This window comes from Poeciliopsis prolifica, unplaced genomic scaffold (assembly GCF_027474105.1).
Source record: "Poeciliopsis prolifica strain line A6 unplaced genomic scaffold, Auburn_PproV2 SCAFFOLD016, whole genome shotgun sequence".
In the NCBI taxonomy this organism is placed as follows: Eukaryota; Metazoa; Chordata; class Actinopteri; order Cyprinodontiformes; family Poeciliidae; genus Poeciliopsis; species Poeciliopsis prolifica.
In genome coordinates this window covers 6,963,676-6,984,200 of record NW_026562391.1, presented here as the reverse complement: position 1 = coordinate 6,984,200, position 20,525 = coordinate 6,963,676, and the positions used below count along the sequence as shown (strand labels likewise).

The 20,525-nt window shown below is 38.5% G+C and overlaps 1 protein-coding gene across 1 annotated transcript in view; it reads right to left on the bottom strand.

Moving 5' to 3' along the window:
• adra2c (adrenoceptor alpha 2C) overlaps positions 1-19,808 on the bottom strand; it is a 40,817-nt gene extending 21,009 nt beyond the window's left edge. Inside the window, exon 1 of the mRNA XM_055041572.1 lies at positions 17,116-19,808. Within this exon, the coding sequence (XP_054897547.1) occupies positions 17,982-19,412 (1,431 nt within the window). The 5' untranslated portion in view covers positions 19,413-19,808 and the 3' untranslated portion in view covers positions 17,116-17,981. The remainder of the gene's footprint in view (positions 1-17,115) is intronic.
• Positions 19,809-20,525: the final 717 nt, after the last annotated feature.

Genomic DNA, 20,525 nt, shown 5'->3' with positions numbered 1-20,525 from the left:
TGCTTCATGCCTGACAGACTATGGAAAACGCCCCAAACTGCATTGAAAACCACTGGGATTTGTTGTTTTTGTCAGTGATTAAAATTTGTGTTCTAAACACAGAAAAGAATAAATCACATTAGATCTCTTGCTTTTAGCCTCTGTAGCAATGCTATGAGGAACACTGTATAAATACAGATCAGTGTACATTATAAATTATTTATAAATATTTGGTTAAATGTTTAATTCACGGGCAAAAAGCAGCCTGTTCTGAGCACAACCATGATGCCTGCACCACAGAACAGCAGATTGTTTTGAAAATCAGATGGCAATGATTTGCTTCACTGACTTTTAATCATCAGTTTCTGTGCTCCACATATATTTAATCTTCCTTAGTCACTTTAGTGACACCTTTATTGTACATTCCCATTCTTTTTCACCAACCAGTCATGGACAAGGATGCAGCTGTAAATCTTTTGAGGGAATTGTCATCTAGAGACTGATTTCTTTTTCTTTTTGTTGTTGTTTTTTCTTTGCTCGTCCTTCTTTGCAAACTAAGTCGGGCTCTCACATTTTGGAAGAAAAACATTTGTTTTAAAGAAATACTTCTATGTTTTTCTAGACCAACCTTACCTTAATGTGCTTCGATCTAAACCTGTACACTTTAGCTCAGGGTTGCTTAGGGGTTTCCTGCTGAAAGGTCAACCTTCAGCTCAGTCTCAAGGCTTTCATAGTATTCAATATTTATGTTCTCCCAGGATTGGCCTATATTTAGCTCCATCCATGTTTCCATCCCTTCTGATGAGCCTCTCTGCCCATCCTGAAGGAAATCACCCCCACACTGTGACACCGCCACCGAACATCCTCCTGAAAACAGCACTGTCACCATAAAACACAATGGTGTTAATTCCATGATACATGTTTCGTGTACATCATAAGGACATTAACGACAAGATCTCAGCAGTCAAAACTGAAACCAGAACTTTACATGTGTCGACTAAAGATGTGTGCACTTTTTATTCCCCACTGTCTGAAGTTAAATCACAGCAATCTTCTCTTGTTTTCATCACAATGCTAAGTATTTTTTATCTGTCTTTGTATTTTGATTATTTCCTTTGTGTTTACTCCAGTTTAGATAAACTTATCAGTTTATTCTTTTCTATTTATGCTGATCCTGTTTCTTTGTGTTTTAAATAGTGTTGATCCTCCTAATTCCCTCACCTGACTACTGATAGTTTTAATGTTCTACGTTCTTCCATGTGTTGATTTAACTAAATATTTGTGATGCTTACAATTGAATGATCAAGTTGTAAATATATTGTAAGAATGTAAAATGTTTTTGTTTGGGATAAATATTAAAATATATTTCACTATTCAAATGTGGGAAAAGCATATTGCAATAACATAATTGGATTTTGAGCAAACATGAAAAAAAACATAATTAGAATGATAATATTTACAATACATACATGTATTTTTCTTTTACTTTAATGGCAGCTCAACACTTTTGTGGAATACAAATGCACACCTTGCACTTTTCAGAACAAAACTAAACAAAAACAAATTATGCACTGCTGTAGTTTGATCGATTACATAAAATACAGCTGAAATACATTTGACTTTGTGATTGTAAAATGACAAAATGTGAGAAATTCAAAAAATCATTTCCCAAAGCACACTACTTTGTCTTAATGAAAACTATGGCAGTGGGAAGGAGACCATAACAAATACACCAAATAAGTTTAGGAAGAATAAGATAATGTCATGTTTTGTTTTTCACACAGATCTAAGAGGAATTTAAAGAGTAGCAGAAATGCAGTGTCATTTATTGTCAAGTGTGATTTAAAGGTAATTAATGATAATCTATACAAACGTCTCATACACTGAAAAATAGAGGCCACATCTTTCTTTATTGTGACCACTACTTAACAGTATCACTCCAGTGTCTACCATTTTATAATTCATGTTATTAAAATGTTAGTAAAAAAGTGACCTGCACAGCGCCGCTGCTGATGAACATGTGCAGCCATGGCAACACAGAGGGAGAAATATCTCCTACTCCATGTTAGCACCTGCATGAATTGAAAAAATAAATCATGGAAAACAACTTTGAGTCTTTTCACTTCTCTGAAATTTGAATATCTACATTGCAAATGCCAGTATTAATGCAGATACCAGAATCTGAGAAAATATAATTTTGTCTCATGCCTCTCCATAAAAGGTTTGCTGTAATCATAAAATCTTAATTAATAGACTTTACTGCTATTAATTGATTGTCAGGAGAGTGTCGGTAATTAAGAGCAAACAGATAACCGTTATTAATCTAATCGCATGTAAAGCTAAGCAGGGGGAAATGACTCTTGACCTCTTTTGATACAGAAATAATTGGGTTAAGTCATCAAGAAGAAATCTATGATACTGGAGGAGGCCGTCTATGAAAATAATCAGTAAGGCAGAACTCATGTTGTGAAAGATATACCACTGTAAGGAAATGCAGTGTTAGTTCACACTGTTTTCTTTGTTTTATTATTGGAAAAATTGGCTACATATTTACCTTCGTGTGAAAAACAAACTCATTTTCAAATACTCCACATTTATGTCAATGATTTTTGCATGTAACTAGTTAAATATTACATATTTACAGACCATACACATGAAATGTGGAATACTGTTCATGAGAGAAATGACATTCTCATTTCTTGTCTTTTGCATATTTCAGCAGATCATAACATTGCATGTTAACACAGTTGACAGATTGTCAGTCCACAGAGGACCATGTCTCTGTTCCCTCTTGGATCACTGTTGTCTTGGAGACTGTGAGAAGCTTTGTTCACTACCAACAGAGCAGAAAAAGGTGTGTATTACATTTCCCTATAGAACAAGTGATACGACATCAAAGTCTGCATCAATGCCCCCCAAAATATTAATTCTTATGACCCAATAAACCCACTGACTAAATCCTGTCTAGTGTTCATCTAACCTAATGAGATGGAAGAACTTAATGAACTGTACAACAAGCAAACACATAAATATTTTGCAAAGTGAGACAAACCTAAAAAAAATGTATTTTAGAAAAATGTAAACATTGATCAACAAAAGTTAACAAATGTTTTCCTGTTTTAAGTTTCTACACCTGAGCTGTACTTAAAAAAACTTAAGTGTTTCAAGCTATTGTGCACTTAAAGCCGGGGTTCCCAAATACGAGGTCACAGACCGGCATCTGCCATTGTGTTAAAATGAAAAGACTTTTACTTCTACCATATTGATGTTTAGAGTTTTACAAACTGAACGCATCCCCTTGACCAGTAGTGGGGCAGGAGAGCTGCATGTGAGCCAACTCAGAGGACGAAGCATGTGGCCCAGGCCAGAGAGATGGAGAGTCTGAACCACTTCCATCAGAGATAAACTTCTCGTTTTAAAGCATTTCTTCAAATTTGTATGACACGTTGGTGAAGGAGGTGATTGTTGTCTGTGTGAAAGGTTATCTAATGAGCTGAACTAAGCTTATCTAAACAAACTGTTAAAGCAGGTGTTCCCTATGGCAGTATGCACTAACAACAAGAGTAATCAGTGCAGTTCATTTGTTAAATGGGAGAAGTAAGACAAAGTGAATCTCAATGCAGCTGCCATGGTTAACAATGATATGTTGCTGTTCATATCTCTGTTTCAGGACATGAAAAAAGGCATTTTTGGCAGGTCAGGCTTTTGTCCCTACAGCTACAGTGTGTTCGCACAACAAGTCTTTTTGTACTCACACCACTGAATTATGCAACGGCACACTTTTCTCCAAAGAGACCTGCCTGAGAAGAATAATGGATGCCGTCATCTATGGATCAATTTTAAAGTTATTCAGCAACTAGTGACAATATTATAGCAAGATGAAGGAAGCTAATTTTTTTTTTCTTTTCCCAATCTACTCAATACTCTTTTTGGTCATAGCTCCCTTCTGTTAGCTGCAGACTCTGCTTAAATGAAGGATTTCATTTAACAGGTTGTGTGACTGCTGATGCAGCTCTAAGACTTTATTTTAATGAATGAAAGACCTGAAAGAAATAACGCCCCAAAGCCTGGAACAGGCCAGCCAGCAGCATAATGTGTTTTATATTGACCTTGATGAAGACCAGGACCCAGGAAGCACTGGTCAAGTGTTTTTGTGCAGTGAGGTTTTGACCTTACAGCCCTTACTTGGTCTTCCATGTACAACTTGAAAGTAGAGAAACTTGTGGTTGAATTGTGTTTTAAAGCAATGGTTGAAAATGTCTAAACTAGTGCAAGAACATAAGTATCCTCCAAGCTGTTTTATGAAGTGCAAATGTTAAGTCACATTTTAATCCTGAGAGGGTTTTCTCTCAATTTATGTTGCAATGTTGTACCTTCAGCTCTCTGAGGAATCACAGTCCTTTCTACCAATGGAAACAGAAAAACCGATTGATATTCCAGAACAATTAATACTGCTGTAATATCACACAGCGCTGCTCCCTTGAGTGAACAAACTCAATTATGCTTGGCGAGGTGTGAGCTTTTCTTCAGATTACTGGATCACCAACGCATTGAAAGTTAGACTTCCATGAAGCGCACATTGTTATTCTCATCACCATCCTGCAGGGCAGCGAAGGCATCACTCACTGCAGGATCATAAACAGGAACACAGTGGGGATTGTTTGCCGATGGAGGGACTACTTGTTGCTCAGTAGCCACATTTTTCTAATTTTGTCATCACAGTGTTGCAGAAAACCTAAAGACAGAATGGGTGTGAAACTGGAGGATGTTGTCAGTGTGGGAAATTGATTTCAAATATTTATGTTTTTTTCAAAACTGCAGCTTTAAAAAAAGATGAACAAAAAAATCAGGGTTAAGGATAATGTGATGGAAAAAGGATTTATCTCTTCCCAGAGCAGTGATTTTGGTTTTATTTGTTGCCATGCTTAAATGTTTTAGATCGGACAACAAGCCCGGCTGAAAAATGTTTTAAATGATTATTTATTTTTTTGGAAGGTATAGGATATAAAACCAACCTGGCCTTATGTGAGAAAGTGATCACTCCACCACATAAACCATCAATTAAGCTGCAATGAACATTGTTTTTCTGTCTAAAATGCATCAGGCAGAATTGTGATGTGAATAGTATAACGGGAGGGAGATTTTTTAGTTATTATTCTTCTCTCCAGTGGAACCAGCTCCCACTTTAATCCATGCGGTACACTCTGTCCACATTTAAGACAAGACCCAAAGCTTTCCTTTTTTATAAATCCTATAATTAGAGCAGCTTATGATATCCTGAGCCATTTATTGTGATTCTGCTATAGGCTCAGGCTGCTGGAACACACAATTGCTACTTTTCCTCTCTGCTTCAACCTACTACACTCCAGTTGTGACTTGTAATACTGCTGTAATATCACACAGCGCTACTCCCTTGAGTGAACACACCATCTGCCCAGTGACTATAGATCAGATTTCTGTTTCAATTCCTTGGGTTGTTTATTACTCAATAATAAACAAATGATATTGCATAACACAGTTAATTACTTTGTGTTGATTTCTGTGCTATTAGAAAGTACGCGCACAAAAAAAGAAAGAACTATGTGTTGATTATATTTTTTAATTTCTGACCAGCCAGGACAGTCATTAATAAATCAGACCACAAGTGCAACTTTGTGTGTTTCTAGTCTTTATACTAGAATGACTTTTACAAAACATTCAGGAAAAAAACTTGGAATGAGATTTGAAATGTGTTCATGTTATTGTGCCTTTGTCCACAAATGAAGATTTCCACTTTTGTAAATGTCCGTGAAGCCACTCCAGCAGTCTGACACAAGAGACTTCATAACTGCATGTAGCCGTTTACCCAAGAGTCACGTTATTTAGGCAGATTAATAGATTAACAAACGAAGATTCCTTCATCATGACCCACTTTATTATCGCTCAGAAGCTAACAAGGCAAAGAGGATTAAATGACTGACCAATGACGAGATAACTGGTGTTTAGCCTGAGCTGAAGAATTTTTTATTGTTTTGGTATTAAACTAAGATAGAAAGTGTGAATTTTGAATGCTGAATGCTTTTGCTGAAAATGCCAAAAGCATTTAAAGCCAGCTGCTGAAGACTCGCAGAAAAAAAAAAAAACCTCATGGAAAACCTAAAATTTGAAAAGGTCAGAAACTTTCCCCTATTCCTTCTGATTTAAAAAAGGTGGGTGAATGAAATCCATGAAATCCATACTGTTCATGGTTCCTGAGATACCAACATTTATTAGGAGTCATTATTTAGTACGATGACCACAAAGAACATGCTACATGCAGTATGAAAATACCAATGTCAAAAGCTCAAATTATTCTCAGGGCTTAAACAGCATGAAAGCTGTTAACCTGCCCAACTTCAAAATGGCCACTGCCCTGTGTCCTCCATGACAGCCCTAAAACTGGATGATTGATTGCCATTAGTAGGCAGGACCTAAAATATCCACTGTGTAACGCAACAGACATTTTATATTGTGTTTCTCAATTCTGCCACAGGATGAAGCGGTTTCCCCCATGGGTTGAAAAATTCATAAAAAGTATGAAGGTTATGAATACCAAGAGATATGGCCGGCATTAAAAGGGAAAGCTGAATAGTATAAAAGTTGAATGGTGAAAATAGCACAAAGTATGTAGGAGAAGAAGTTTGCAGAGCAACCAGAAAAGTGGAACTCAATAGTGTGAATGCTGGGGGCATTCACACTATTGAATGCTACCAGCATTCAATAGTGTTCTGGGGGCATTGAATATGGGTAGGTACTGAATATGTATTCAATACTTACATATTGATTGCTGTAGGTATTCACACTAATCAGTGTCAGCTTGAGTATTTTCTAACACAGCCAGTTTGTTTTATTACTCAAGGTTATTGAAATTCAAATGGTTAAAGTGGGGGGAGATCTAAATTTCATGTGACATAGAGGGATTAATGACAAATCGTTTTGACCATTTCACATAACAGTGAGATAATTTTGACCAGGTTTCTTCTCTGACGTGACTCTGTAAATTGACATGTCTGGAAAGTTCAATCTTAAGATACACTTAAGCAAAAAAAAGGTCTCAAAAACATAAAAAATAAAACAAACATTAATCTAAGTGTATCATGTAGCTAGTTTACTGGTTTCCATGCTTTCACTTCACACATCAGTGGATTTCTTCAAAAGCCTCCTTTTATATTATCTCCTTTCTTTCTCACTCAGTTCAAGAGTGAGAAATATATATATATATATATATATATATATATATATATATATATATATATATATATATATATATACGGGCAGATTGTAAGAAATAAGTCTGAAACACCTTTGCTTTTTTTCTGTATATTCTGCAGTCTCAATTTTTTCATTGTCACTATTTGCAACTGGCGATTACATGCAAGCAGGACAGCTTCATGCATCCATTCATCCATGATGGATAATGTCTCACTTGACCTGTTCTACACTCAAATAAAAAGATTTAAACTATATGTTTGCTGATCATAAAGCAGACCATCAGCAGGACAGTCCAAACAAAAATGCTGCAGAACACATTTCCTTGAGGACGAGACGTCAATAACTCCGGTGTAGAGTATGTCGAATATTTTAGCTTTTCACGTAGCAAAACTATTCTACATGAAGGAAGATGAACAAAAAATACACATATAATCCAAGTAAATTGACTTGGTGACAGTTTGGCAGAGGAAAGATTTGACAGTACCAGACCTGGTGAGAATAACCATCTGCCTCAATCAGTTAGTGGGGATAGAACAGTGAGAGACAAAAGGAAATGTTCTGTAAGAAACACCTTAAACAAACAAACAAGCAATCGCTCTGTGTTTGCTGTTGGCCAGTAACTGTGGATCAGACAATATCTTTCCGTAGCCAGATACCTGCAGGGAAAGAGAAGCAAAACTGTGTGTAGGAAAAACAAAGTAGTGGCTTGCTGTAATGGCTCACAAATGCATAAAGAGAGAGGAAGATGCTCGGTGCGTCATTGGATGTGCCCCAGAAGGTACATCAGTCTACGGCAATGAAATAGAAAATGCATCAGGGTAAGAGGACAAACTGCTCCTAGCAGAAGGAAAACTTTCATAAAGTAGTGTTTTTAACTCGACATTAAAGGTGGAGATGGTGCTCACTCACTGAACCTAAACTGGGAGATGTTTCCACAAGATAGTAGCATGACAGCTGAAGGCTCTGATTTCTGTTGCTTTGACATTCAAAGAGACCTACGGTGGGCTTGTAGAGATAAAACAAGCAAACATTTGACTGCAGCCTCCTACATATAAAACCTTTTTGGTCTGACCCCTTTGAAAACTGAAACGGAAAAACAGCTCAGATTTTGCTTTCCAACTTCATTTAGTATAACAAAACTATTTATCCCAGAATGATGTGCATTACTCCAGAGGAGGTGGAACAGTGCCTCAGTGTCATCATGTGGCATAGTTAACAAACCTGGCCCGGATTGTCCAAAATGTCCTCTTTGGAAGAGAAGAGAAGAAAAAATGCAAGTTCAGGGCTGAACTTGCATCTTCAAAGTAATCCTGGATCCAAAGTAAATATTCAGTCTGGGTAGCTGGTGAATGTATTTGCTGTCTCTCTGTTAATGTGTCCCTTTTTCTGCTAATTTCTCTGTAAGTCAAGTCTGGATTTTGACTTGTGTTGTCTAAAAAAAATCATCAACTTTTATTGTAGTCCAGCAACTTTTACTGCACATTTCCACAATAATGTAGCTTAATAATATCAAGAGTTGGCGAAATGGCTCATCCATTGCAGGAATGTGAGAACTGGCCATGTTCCTTTTATAACCTGGGTTTGCTAACATCTATAAATGTTGATGGTAACAGTCTCACAGTGTTCCTTTTATTTGATTCAGGTCTTCTTACTTGTTTGAACTGCTCTTTACTGTAAGGCTGAAAGTGGCACCAAGTGCTCAAAGTAAAACAAGAAAAGATGAAAGAAAAGCAAGAAAATAAAAGCGGTTAATAAAACTTATAAAAGCTTCATTAAAAACAAGACCCCTACGTTTTGAGCAAAAAATACAAAGCTTTTTCCTAGTTTAACACTGTTAGATATTTTTTAACATTATCATTTTGTTGTTACTTTAGTTTATATTCAGTCTAAAGTATTATTGTGATTTAGTATAAACTGACCTGGAGGTTACAACTGTCTTCATGCGAGATAGTAAAACTTTATGGTTCTCAGACCCTAAAGTTTTCTCTGGTGTTTATCTACCCGGTCTTAGGTGACAGTTTGACCCAGAGCTGAACTGGGCTCAGATTGTAAATTAGATATCACACCTGGAACTGAGTTGTTGGTCTGTTTGTGTTAAATGTTTTACGACCTCTGTTGTTTGATGCTTTGACAATAAAGAGGGAGCTCACGTGAAAGCAGATGAGAACTCTCTTTTGACCAGCTCGGAGGAGCTGTTGATCGGGATTTCTCCTTCTGCAGAAGCCTGACCATATTTAATTCATATACGTTGTCTGTGGTTATTTTATTGTAGGTTCGAGGAAAATACCTAACAAACACTTTGTCTTTTAGACCTGCCTAAGACAAATTGAAAACAATCTCAACATACTGACATAAAAATAAAGGAAGCACTAACTTGTCTAACGTGATTTAAAGATGCGATCCAACGAAACAATAAGAGATCCTCGGTATCAAATCTGCACACAGGAAGCCAGTTCAGAAGCTTTAAGATTGGTGTGGAGCAAGTGGAATTGGCATTGTCATTAGAAAGTTTCCAAAAAGTTTAACTTAAGTTGCACTCAGATTAACAGGCTGTCCCTCAGCAGGGGGTCTGGACTCGTGTGTAGGAGTTGAGACGATCTCTGAGGTGCCTGTGGGATCAGAGTGAAGCAGCTGCTCCTCCGCATAAAGAGGAGCCAGTTTAAGTGGTCAGAGCATCTGCTGAGGATGGCTTGCAGGAGGACTCAGGGCTGAACTTGGTGGAAAACTTGTTTCTCATGACAAGCTCAGAAACAACAGAGTTGAGTTTCCCTAATAACTGGGTAAGCTCACCTGCAGGGATGATAGAAAAGCCTGACAATCCAGAGGGATTTTGAGATGTTGCTCCTTCAAGTCAAAAAGAGTCGGCTGAAGTCTAAGCAGTCGCTGTGAATGCCTCGCAGGTGACTTTGGGGCACACCAAGAATCTTTTGAAAAGACACATTGAACAAGTATCATGAAAAGTTAAGTGAGTAACATTGATACTAGACACACAAAGTTTCCAGCTGAATATAATTCACTATTTATTGAGAAATAGTGAATTTGTCAGTTATACAATTGACGAAGTATAGCTAATAAGGTGACCAGAGATTAATCAAAGACGGTTTGACCTCAGTGGAAGATGGGAACGTCTATTGCGTCATAGAGTTGTTAAGGCTGAAAAACAAGGCCATTTTATGATAAAATTACTCCTAGGTTTGTGCAGTATTGAGTCATTTACTGACAACTGCATTGAAGTGAGTTGTTTTCGAATAAAGAGCGGCAAAAGATTTCATATTTCACCATCTAAATGTAGCATCCCACTCACAGATATGCAATAAAAATAAAACACAGACACAACTTGAATTGAACTACACAATGGCCGTAAAAGCACTGATTCATCTTGGAACAGCATTATAAAAGGTTTTGAGAATGTTCGTCAGATCAAAACTAATAAGCTGTGACTAAGAACAAAGCCACAAGGTGTATTTACGTCAGGCTGTCGAGTGTTGGAAGGGTCTGTGCTCTCCTCTCAGTAAGCTTCTACTCACTGACGCAAAGCTGCTTCAGAGAATGGAGAGCCTCTGTCAGACAGAGGAGAATGGATAGATTGATGCTGCTGGAGAGCTTAAACCAGGTGAAAGACAGGAGCTAAGAGAGTGGGACGAGTGCAAAACTGATCCTAGACGGTGGGACGCAGTCCCTTTCTCATCTACTTATGCCTGCTGCAGTGCTAAGATGGAAACAGAAAACCTTTAAAAAAAAGTGAGTAGAATTTGATTAAAGAATTGATTCTTGCCCTGCCCCTGGCTCCTGTCTACATATATACCTGTTGACCTTTTTTTAATAAAACAGATCCTTCTCAGCATTATCTACCAAATGAAGGTGAGTACTTTCAGTTTTGCTACAACTGAGAGAGGTAAGTATAGTTAGAACAGGTCATTTTCCATTTGAAAGGTACTTGATGTTAGCATAAAACCGATGTCATCTAACTGTAGCATCCTACCCACAGATATGCAATCAAAATAATACACAGACACAACTTGAATTGAACTACACAATGGCAATAAAAGTACTGATTCATCTTGGAACAGAATTATAAAAGGTTTATAAGAAAAAAAAAAGTTGGATATTTTGTTGTCTTTTATTCTGTGTTCTTTGTGGCGAATGTGTCTTTTTAAAATCGGTATCATGTTGTGATCCCACTGTGTTGCAGATGTTGGCAGCTTGAACTGACTCAGACTGATGAGAGGCTTTCCTTCATAGATTTTCTCTGCATTCCAGTCAGTTTGAATGTTTTTTTTGTATATCCTCAAGCCTTTTATGTTAACATTTGGGTTGAAATAAGGGGTAGTCTGTTGGAAATGCCAGGGCGATGTATTGATCGCAGTCCATCACTGTCCACCAATTAACAAAACTGAGCAGAAGAAAGTGAATTTATGGAGCTGACCTCGGACTGATTCCAACTCTTTCTTCTTTTTAAAGGAACCAATGGACAATATCTTTATCAAACAGGCTAAATATTACACTCAAACCAAAGTAAGAGAGTAATGTTAACTTCTTACCAATCAACCTTGACTCAACATGCATGACTGTGATACATCTTTGTCTAATGATCTCCCAATAACCAGGAAAGGAAATGCAGGGACTTTGGTCACACTGTGATTAAAAGAGGATGATTTATGACTCAACAAGGGTCAAAAGGAGACCAAAGAAGAAGCAGAGCAGTAAAGTGAAGGTGACCTTTTGCATAAATGCATAAAACTTCTTAATTACTCTGTGCTTGCTATCAGCAAAACCTTAAAGTGTTAAATCATGCAGCACTGTGTCCTATTTGTATGTGAATCTATTTGGGCCTTCGCATGCATGCATGACAAGTTTTTTTTGAATTTTAACATGGTGTATTGAATGTCAGAAAATTAATGCAGTAAAAAGTTGAAGAATGCAACTCAGATTTGATCTAAATCAACACTGTTAGTGTACTGCTAGAACTTTTGAAGCGCTGTCAAGGAGTCTTCGTTGACAATGCTGGTTGTGTGTGACAAGGAAAAATTTACATGAACAAACAACTGAGAAAATTGTATTCAACTCTTAGCAGCTTTGTCCATCTTTCTATACAATCAGAGCATCAAGAGGCGTATAAGTTTGAAAACTAATGAGCAAACTGTCAGACACATAATTGGTTCTGTCATGTTAGCCTTGACGCAGAGACAAACTCGTTTTGAAAAGAGATGTCACGTACTTCAAGACACACTGTTGATGTGCTCAAATAAATGGTTTATTGAAAACCAAAGAAAAATGCGCTACTAAATCGAAGACAAACATACAGCCCCAACGCTAGGACATAATGACTAACAGTTGGGTTTTACAGCAAAGTTAAACTTGGGCAGGAAAAAAACTTAATTTAGGGGAAAGACATTATAGGACCTGAACATGTGACATTTTAGGGTATATATATAAATATATGTCCTCCTTCTATAAAAATATTATTGAGAAGAGTCTCCTTCCAGAGTTAAAATATGAAAAGAAGGCTCTGCCATTACAAACCATACATCTAAAAACTAGTCAAGTTTAGTGAGCCATTTATCTAAGCGTCTAGAACGCTTTCCAAAGTTCAGAGTTCATTTTACAATGAGCCATGAAAAACATTGGCATCTTAGTTGAAAACTAATATTTTGATGGTTCCAATTTCTAAAAATGCATCACCAAAAATAATTAAATGAATGAAAACATCTGACACATTCACTATTAGAAAAGGTTAACATTTTGAAGATGTTCAAATATTTTTGTATATAAAGCTTAGTACTACATATTCGGTACTGATATGTAGTATTAGTGTCTAATCCACTGTATTGCAGATCTGGTTGTTGGCAGCTTGAACTGACTCACAGACTGATGGGAGGCTTTCCTTCATCAAAACATTTCATGACACTGCAAATAGAGTAAAAATGAATTGTTTGTATTTATATTGCACCATATTACCAAAAATACTGGATTCGATCTCGTTCCATAAAAGCAATGGACCTTCACATTTTCCATCCAAGTATCTGAACATGCATTCTGCAGAAATGCAATGGTTTTAACAGCATATTATGTCATACCAAGCAGAGCATTCAGAATTACTTGAAGATGGATATTTACTGTCTAATTAAATTAAATATCCTACTCTTTCATTCAACCTCTGTCCTTCTGACAAGCACAGGTTTGACAGACCTGCCACAAGGTTGGAGAACCACTCTCAATCACAAACGCTTCCCAACCTTACCTGATTCTGGAACATGCTGTCACCACAAACCCTTGGATTCATTAAATGAGTGAATAAGTGTGAATTTACCTGGAAGATGGAAGGATTGTTGCAGATCCAACAAGGTAGTATATAGCTAACCATTCTCTCCATGCCTGCCCACTGCTTATCTATTGATTCCCTCAAAGCTGCTAGTGTAACCTTCAATGCCCAGAAGAATAGATTTTGCAATCAATGTTGCAGGTTTTGCTGTGTCAGCAGGACCGCTTCAAGTTGCTTCCAGCCACACCAACATGTGAGGATGCCCCTTTCATCTCCTCAGCAGACACGTGAAGATGCAGCCAGGGAGGTGGAACCAGAACAAGGCTGCACTTCCAGACGGCCTGTGAGAACCAGCTGTGTCAGATTCTGCAGCATCTCTCTAACCTTTGATTTACCCAGGCTAATATTCCAGTGTTGTGGAAGACATCTTGCCTTGTTCCAGCACAACTGTCTGTCCTCCAGAGCTGAAGACTTGCTAACCAAAGGCTGATCACTGAAGGAGATCTTCCTGCCCACAGCCAATGGCATTTATAGACTCCTTGAGAAACGCAAACAGTTAGGATTGATCAAGTATTTTTAAACCAAATTCAATTCAAGGATATTGTGTATTCAGCGTCCTTCTTCCTAAATGCCAGACTTCAACAGTGAAACTTCATGGAATTATTTTGACATCATTATTCTCAAGATAAAATCCAAATATTTTATGAACAATTCCACAAGGACACTTTATCGTGGCCATTTCACTACCTGAGCCACCTTTTAACAAACAAATTAAAGCATTAAGCACATTTTTTTTAATGATTTTTATCATTTCTCATATACAAACATAAACATGTTGATTCATAACAAACTGTGAAATCACCTTGCTTTGACAAGCATGATCACTGATGAAGGGTCAAAATTTCACCTTGTTTTTCTTGAGAAATAATAAATATCGCCACCTACTTTTTGCCATAGCTGCCAAAACTATAAAATAACTATACCGAAGCCCTGAGTGGGTGGAAAAATGACAACATGTAACATTTTTGTTTGTGTGAACAGAACAGATGCAATCTGTGATTTCTGCGTAGCTGTAGATGCTCGACAGGGAAATGTTAAACAGCCCAGATCCAGGATGTTTCCTTCCCTTTTCCAGCCTTTATGTTCTAAACGGCTCTATACAGACGTGCACAAAAGAGTATTCCGACAGCTTTTGGGAGGCTGGATATTCTCTTTCCGATGTATAGCACAATCCTGTCTGAGCCAGGAGAGCCAGTCAACAATCAGCTTAGATAAGACAAATAAAGGGAGATGCCGTTCAGGTTGCTCTGTCATGAGCTCAAAAATAAACCTCCAAGCAACTCCAAAATTGTGGGACTTTATTGAATTTTTGTTGTCACTGTGAGGTTGACAGGCAATCTGACTGTCGCAAATCACTACACCCACATAGTCCCAGTCTCTAACACCCTGTAATAACCACAGAACCTTTCATACCTGTGTTACCTGATATGATTTTAGTTACAGTTTTTTCTACAAAAGATATTGATGGAAGAAGTTAATTGCTTGTGAAGAAACTTAACTGTCGCCAAATAAGAGAAGCGTCACATTTTTTCTAAATACACACGTTCGAAAATTATTCTTTTCTATCTATAGCTCAAGGTAAAACAAGTAATTGTAAATTATTAAAAAGCTTCCAAATGCTTCAATGAAAGATTTTTGTCAACATTTATTCACATGAAGTTAAATGGAGTATGTGACAAACATATTTTTTGTCACAGTGGCCACACTGGAATGGAGTCACAGCTGCGATTCCACTCTCAGTAGAGATTATGCCACTGGATTCCTTAAAAATAAACTTGTTTTTATTTTTAAAAATCATGACATTCTTCCCAATATTGCCACTGAATCATCACCAAGAAAGAGCCACAAATGACTATTGCACAAGATTTGCTGTTTTTACTGTTCCAGTTTGCTCTTAAAATAATTTTAGTTTTACTCAAAGTCTGTCAAGTAATATACAATGTGATCTCTACAGCATTGCAACCCAGTGTTAGTTGACTAAATATAATTTATTTTCAATCGTTTTTTTCTGAATTTACAGAAATGATGACAGAATAATGCATTTTTCTCCACTTCACATTTATTTACAGTGAGGTGAATCCCTACCAAAACGCTTAAAAATCCTCCATTTACATTCTATTCAAAATACACAAAACATTTTGACTTAATTATTGATATTTAGATCAGAATATTAGTCAATTGGGTTAAAATAACTTGTAAAATGTGAAAATAGTTCACTTTAAATAATACATTAACCATTTAAAAATTAATATTTATGATTTGAAAAAAACTGGGTTGGTATAGTGTCTTGCAGATACCTGTTAAATTTGTATACATTTTGCCATGTTACAACCCAAAACATTTGCCTATTTTCTGTCAGAAGCTGCATAAATCTACACTTCAGGTTGAAGAATCTGTTTACAGACAGCTGTTAGCTGTGCCCTGCACAAAGATGCCCTTTTTAAGAGTTTCAAGAAGTAAACCGTCACACAAATACAGCAGTGAATGATCACCTTTTGTAGTTTCACATGAGTCATGTAGGGTACACAACAAATGTAGAAAAAGGTGCTCTGATAAGACTGAGACTGAACTTTATGGCCAACATTCAAAATGCTACTGTGGCAGGGAAGCTTGTCAGAATCAATGGGAGAAAAGATGGATTAAAAATAAAAGGCAGCCCTGTAAATAAAACCTGTTAGATGCTACACAAGATTTGAAACTGGGGCAGAGGTTCACCTTCCAGCAGGAGAATGACCCAACATGGAGAACTGCAGCAGAATGATTTAGATCAACGTATTTTCATGTGTTCGACAGACCCAACGTCCAGACTTGAACCCAATTTACCTTTCTGTGCATCAGCAACAATAATTTTAACATAAGCTGAAGCTCGCTGTGTCCATGCTGAAGGTATCTGAAGCAGCCAAACTACATTATATTACTCCTTCTGCAGAATAGTTTGATTCAAGCTCATAAGACAGAAATGTACATTTCCAATTCATGTGAGTAAACACACAATGTAGTTCTGCAGTTAAAATAAATAGAGCCAATGTGATGCAATAATTTAGCACATGCCCTCAGCGGAAAGCTGCAGTAAATGTCTTTATTTGATAATTTCACATGTGCTCAAAGCAGATAAACATTTGTTCCTTTAGAAAAAAGACAGAGGTTAGGTGTAACATGGAAATACATCAGAGCATTGTTCATTAAACAAACATTTTCATCATATTGACATGTGCATATGAGGCATCACACAGGAACAGTAAAGTACATTTTCAGTTATTTACACAAGAAAATAACATTAGCCTTCCGGCTGAATAGATGAATATTTTAGCTGATTAAATCTTGTTCATGTATTTGTGAATACTCATGATATACATTTGTACATGTTTTTATTTCATATGAGCAGCGATCATTATAGAGGAACATTACCGAGTTTGACTTTAAGGACAGAGCGTCTGTGAGAGGAGCAGAAAGACACTCGATCACACACACACACACACACACACCCACACACACACACACACACACACACCCCCCCCCACACACACACACACACACACACACACACACACACACACCCCCCCCACACACACACACACACACACACAAACAGCAGATGGAGGTAAGATGTAGCTCACTTATCTCCACAGACATTCGTATGTTGCAAACTTTATCTCTGTGTTCTCTTTTAAAACACGCAATCATGCCTCTGTGAGTGTCCACCTACCTCTACAGTAACTCCATTTGCAAGCTATTCTCAAAGAAGAGAGAGAAGGTGCAAAGGCATGAAGGGAAAAAAATAAGCATAGCCAGAATCATCATGTGCTATTTCCTGGTGGCTAGGTTCATCTCACACATGATGATAAACACAGAAGGTAACTTTTGTTCATCAGTTCAAGTCCTTTTTTTGGTGAAACAGTTTCGCTACTTATGCAGTAAGCAAGGAGCCCCTTTGTCCCAATGGTCTTCATATTGAGAGCATGATGTAACAGTAAGGTCAAGAAGAAGAAAAAAACAGTGAACAGACAAAGAAAAAGATACTAATGTCACAACCAACAGTCTCAGAAAGATTGTCAAGGCCTTCACATCATACTAATTTATGGTGTTGTGAGTTTATAAACTGTGCTACTCTGTTAACTCCTCGCCTGCTGTCAAGTTCACCCAAAGGCAGCCACTGTGGCAGGCATTCATCACAGAGCCTGGAAAGAGTCTGATTACTTCAATGCAAGAGAGACAAAACCATTGGAGGAAAGCAGCTCAGGCTTAAATCAGATCAGTCTGAGAGGCATAAGATGCCAGACTCATGTGTTTATTCCCTTCATGTTATTCCCTTTCTGCTGATGTCCCATCGTTCCGAGTCAGATCCTTAAAAGTGAGCGCGTGAAAGCACCTCAGGCTTCATTAGTCAAACGACACTGGGACATTTGACTTTATGTCCACTTAATAAAACCCCCGGTCATCCAGGACTTTCTCAAAAAGACCGTTTCCATGAGTTGCAGAGAATCTTCTGAAAGGCTCTACGAAAGTCCTGATTGAAGATGGTATAGATGACCGGGTTGAGGGAGCTGTTACAGTAGCCGATCCAGAAGAAGAACTTAAACAGCACATCTGGGATCTTGCATGAATTGCGGCAGATTCCATACAGACTGTAGGAGAAGAAGAAAGGGAACCAGCACACGACAAAAACGCCCATGACCACAGCGAGGACAAACGTAAAGCGCTTCTCCCGGGCGGCAGAGATTTTCTTTCGGTTGACGGTGCTCCGACGTTTCCGACGGGAGGAGAACAGCTCCAAGGACTTCGAGCTGGAACGCGACTTCCTGCTGGAGTATTTGGAGGCAGAGCTGCTCTTCCTGCTGGACTTCCTGTCTTTTCTGTTGTTCTGGCTTAGTTTGGAAGAACCAATGCACTTTTTTGGTTTCTCGTCCGATGAGCTGCTATCGTCAAACTCGTCTTCGTGGTTATTTAATGGATGTTTTGGCTCATTTGACGGAGGGGATCCGACGGTTTGCTCTTGGCAGTGTCCGTTCTCACGTTCTCGCTCCTTCGCGCTTCCTCCCTGGGTGGACTTGATGGACCCTCCCGTGCCTGGCTCGGCTTGGTCCATCCCATTTTCCAGAGGGGAATCCACGCTCCTCTTCTTTTCCGACATTGTCCTGGTCCTGGTTTTTGCCACTTGATAGATTCGAATGTAGACCAAGATCATTATAACACACGGAGCAAAGAAGGATCCAATGCTAGAGTAGAGAATGTACCAGGTCACGTCGTTCAGCTGACACACGGGTTTCCTTTCATTGCTGCTCCTGTCCATCGAAATCAGTGGCGGGAAGGAGATTACAGCCGAGATCAACCACACCACTATGATCATACCTTTAACTCGTTTAGGCGTTCTCTTTAAGTTGTACTCGACAGCCTGTGTCACCGACCAGTATCTGTCCAGACTGATGGCACAAAGGTGAACGATGGAAGAGGTGCAAAACAAAACATCCAGAGCCAGGTAGATGTCACACCAAATTTTGCCAAAAAACCAATAGCCCATAAGTTCATTTGCCAGAGAGAAGGGCATGACCAGAGTGGCTACCAGTATGTCTGCGCTGGCCAAGGAGACCAAGAAGAGGTTTTGGGGTGGCTTGAGAGCTCTGCTGGTGAGAACTGCAATAACAACCAGCACATTACCGACTATTGTAAACAAAATGAGAAAGCTGACCAGTCCAGCCAAACCCCAGATTGCGAGCTGGGTGTACGGCTGTTCAGATGTGGAATTAGAGGAGATATTTCCCACCTCTGTCTCATTTTCTAGGGTAGAAGAATTCAAGTAATCCATCCTTTGCTCAGTGTATGACTTTAAAAAAAGTAAATGTTCGAGGGAAAACCTGATTGAGACTTGAGCGCATATTTCCATGCATAATAAATCTACCTACATCACATTTTATTCTCTTCTCCCCTCCTGGAATCGTTCCCATCCTGCGCCTAAGTCTCCTATAGAAAAAACAAGTCAGGGAAATAGTCCAAGATGCGACTCTTAAAAAAAAAAAATCCTTTCACCAAAACGTGCGTGCAGCTCAGCGGCCAAATTTCCATGGATAAAAAGCGGCAGTCTCCTCACAGCGTCCTCTCCCATCCCGACTGCGCCCGCATCTCTCCACCTCCCCGCTGCGTCCTGAGAGAGGTTTGTAACAACCACGTGTCCTTTGCAAAAGAAAAAAAAATACGAAGAAAAGAAAAAGAAGGATCAATCAGAGACCTGCTCCACCCCGAAGGATGGAAAAAGACAGGGAGTGAAAGAACGGTGGAAACTTTTACAGAATTCACACCCAATTAAAACGCCAAATGCGTATGGAGCGTCTGCACCCTTTGACAGCTGAGAAACAAAATATTCCTTCCCCTATTTTACCGTCTCTCTCTCTCTCTCTCTCTCTCTCTCTCTCTCTCTCTCTCTCTGCCTCTCTCTCTCTCTTTCTCTCTCTGGCTCTCTTTTCAATATAGACCTTAAAACTTCTTTTGCAGAGAGAGAGAGAAAACGAGCAGAGGCATGCACGCAGGGGCACAGATTGCTGCCAGAACGCAAACTGGCAGGCGTGAAGCCCGCACCAAGGACAACGCGCACTGCTCCGTCCTTTTCTCGCTCACACTGGAGGTCAGTGTTGTTACAGTCAGCTCTACAGGGACACTTTATGGGAAACACACGCAGCTCTCGCGCCATGTTAACGATATTGTGGCTTATTTGAGACATTGTATACTGTGGTTCCCAAAACTATAGGATTCTGCTGCTGTAGGCTATTCTTTAATTGCACATATTTAAGGTAGAAATCACATTCTTCTCCTCAATGAAATTGCCAAATTTGTCTTTTCTTTTGGTTTCAAGATATAAAAAACATGAGTTTCACGATTTCATTGGAAATGTCCCTAAAGAGGCTTGCCTTTAATTATGAGGCCTGCAGAAGGAAGAAGCTCAAAGAGCAAATGGGTGATGGGTAAGGGCATCAGTACATTTACGTAATAATACTTGGCATTC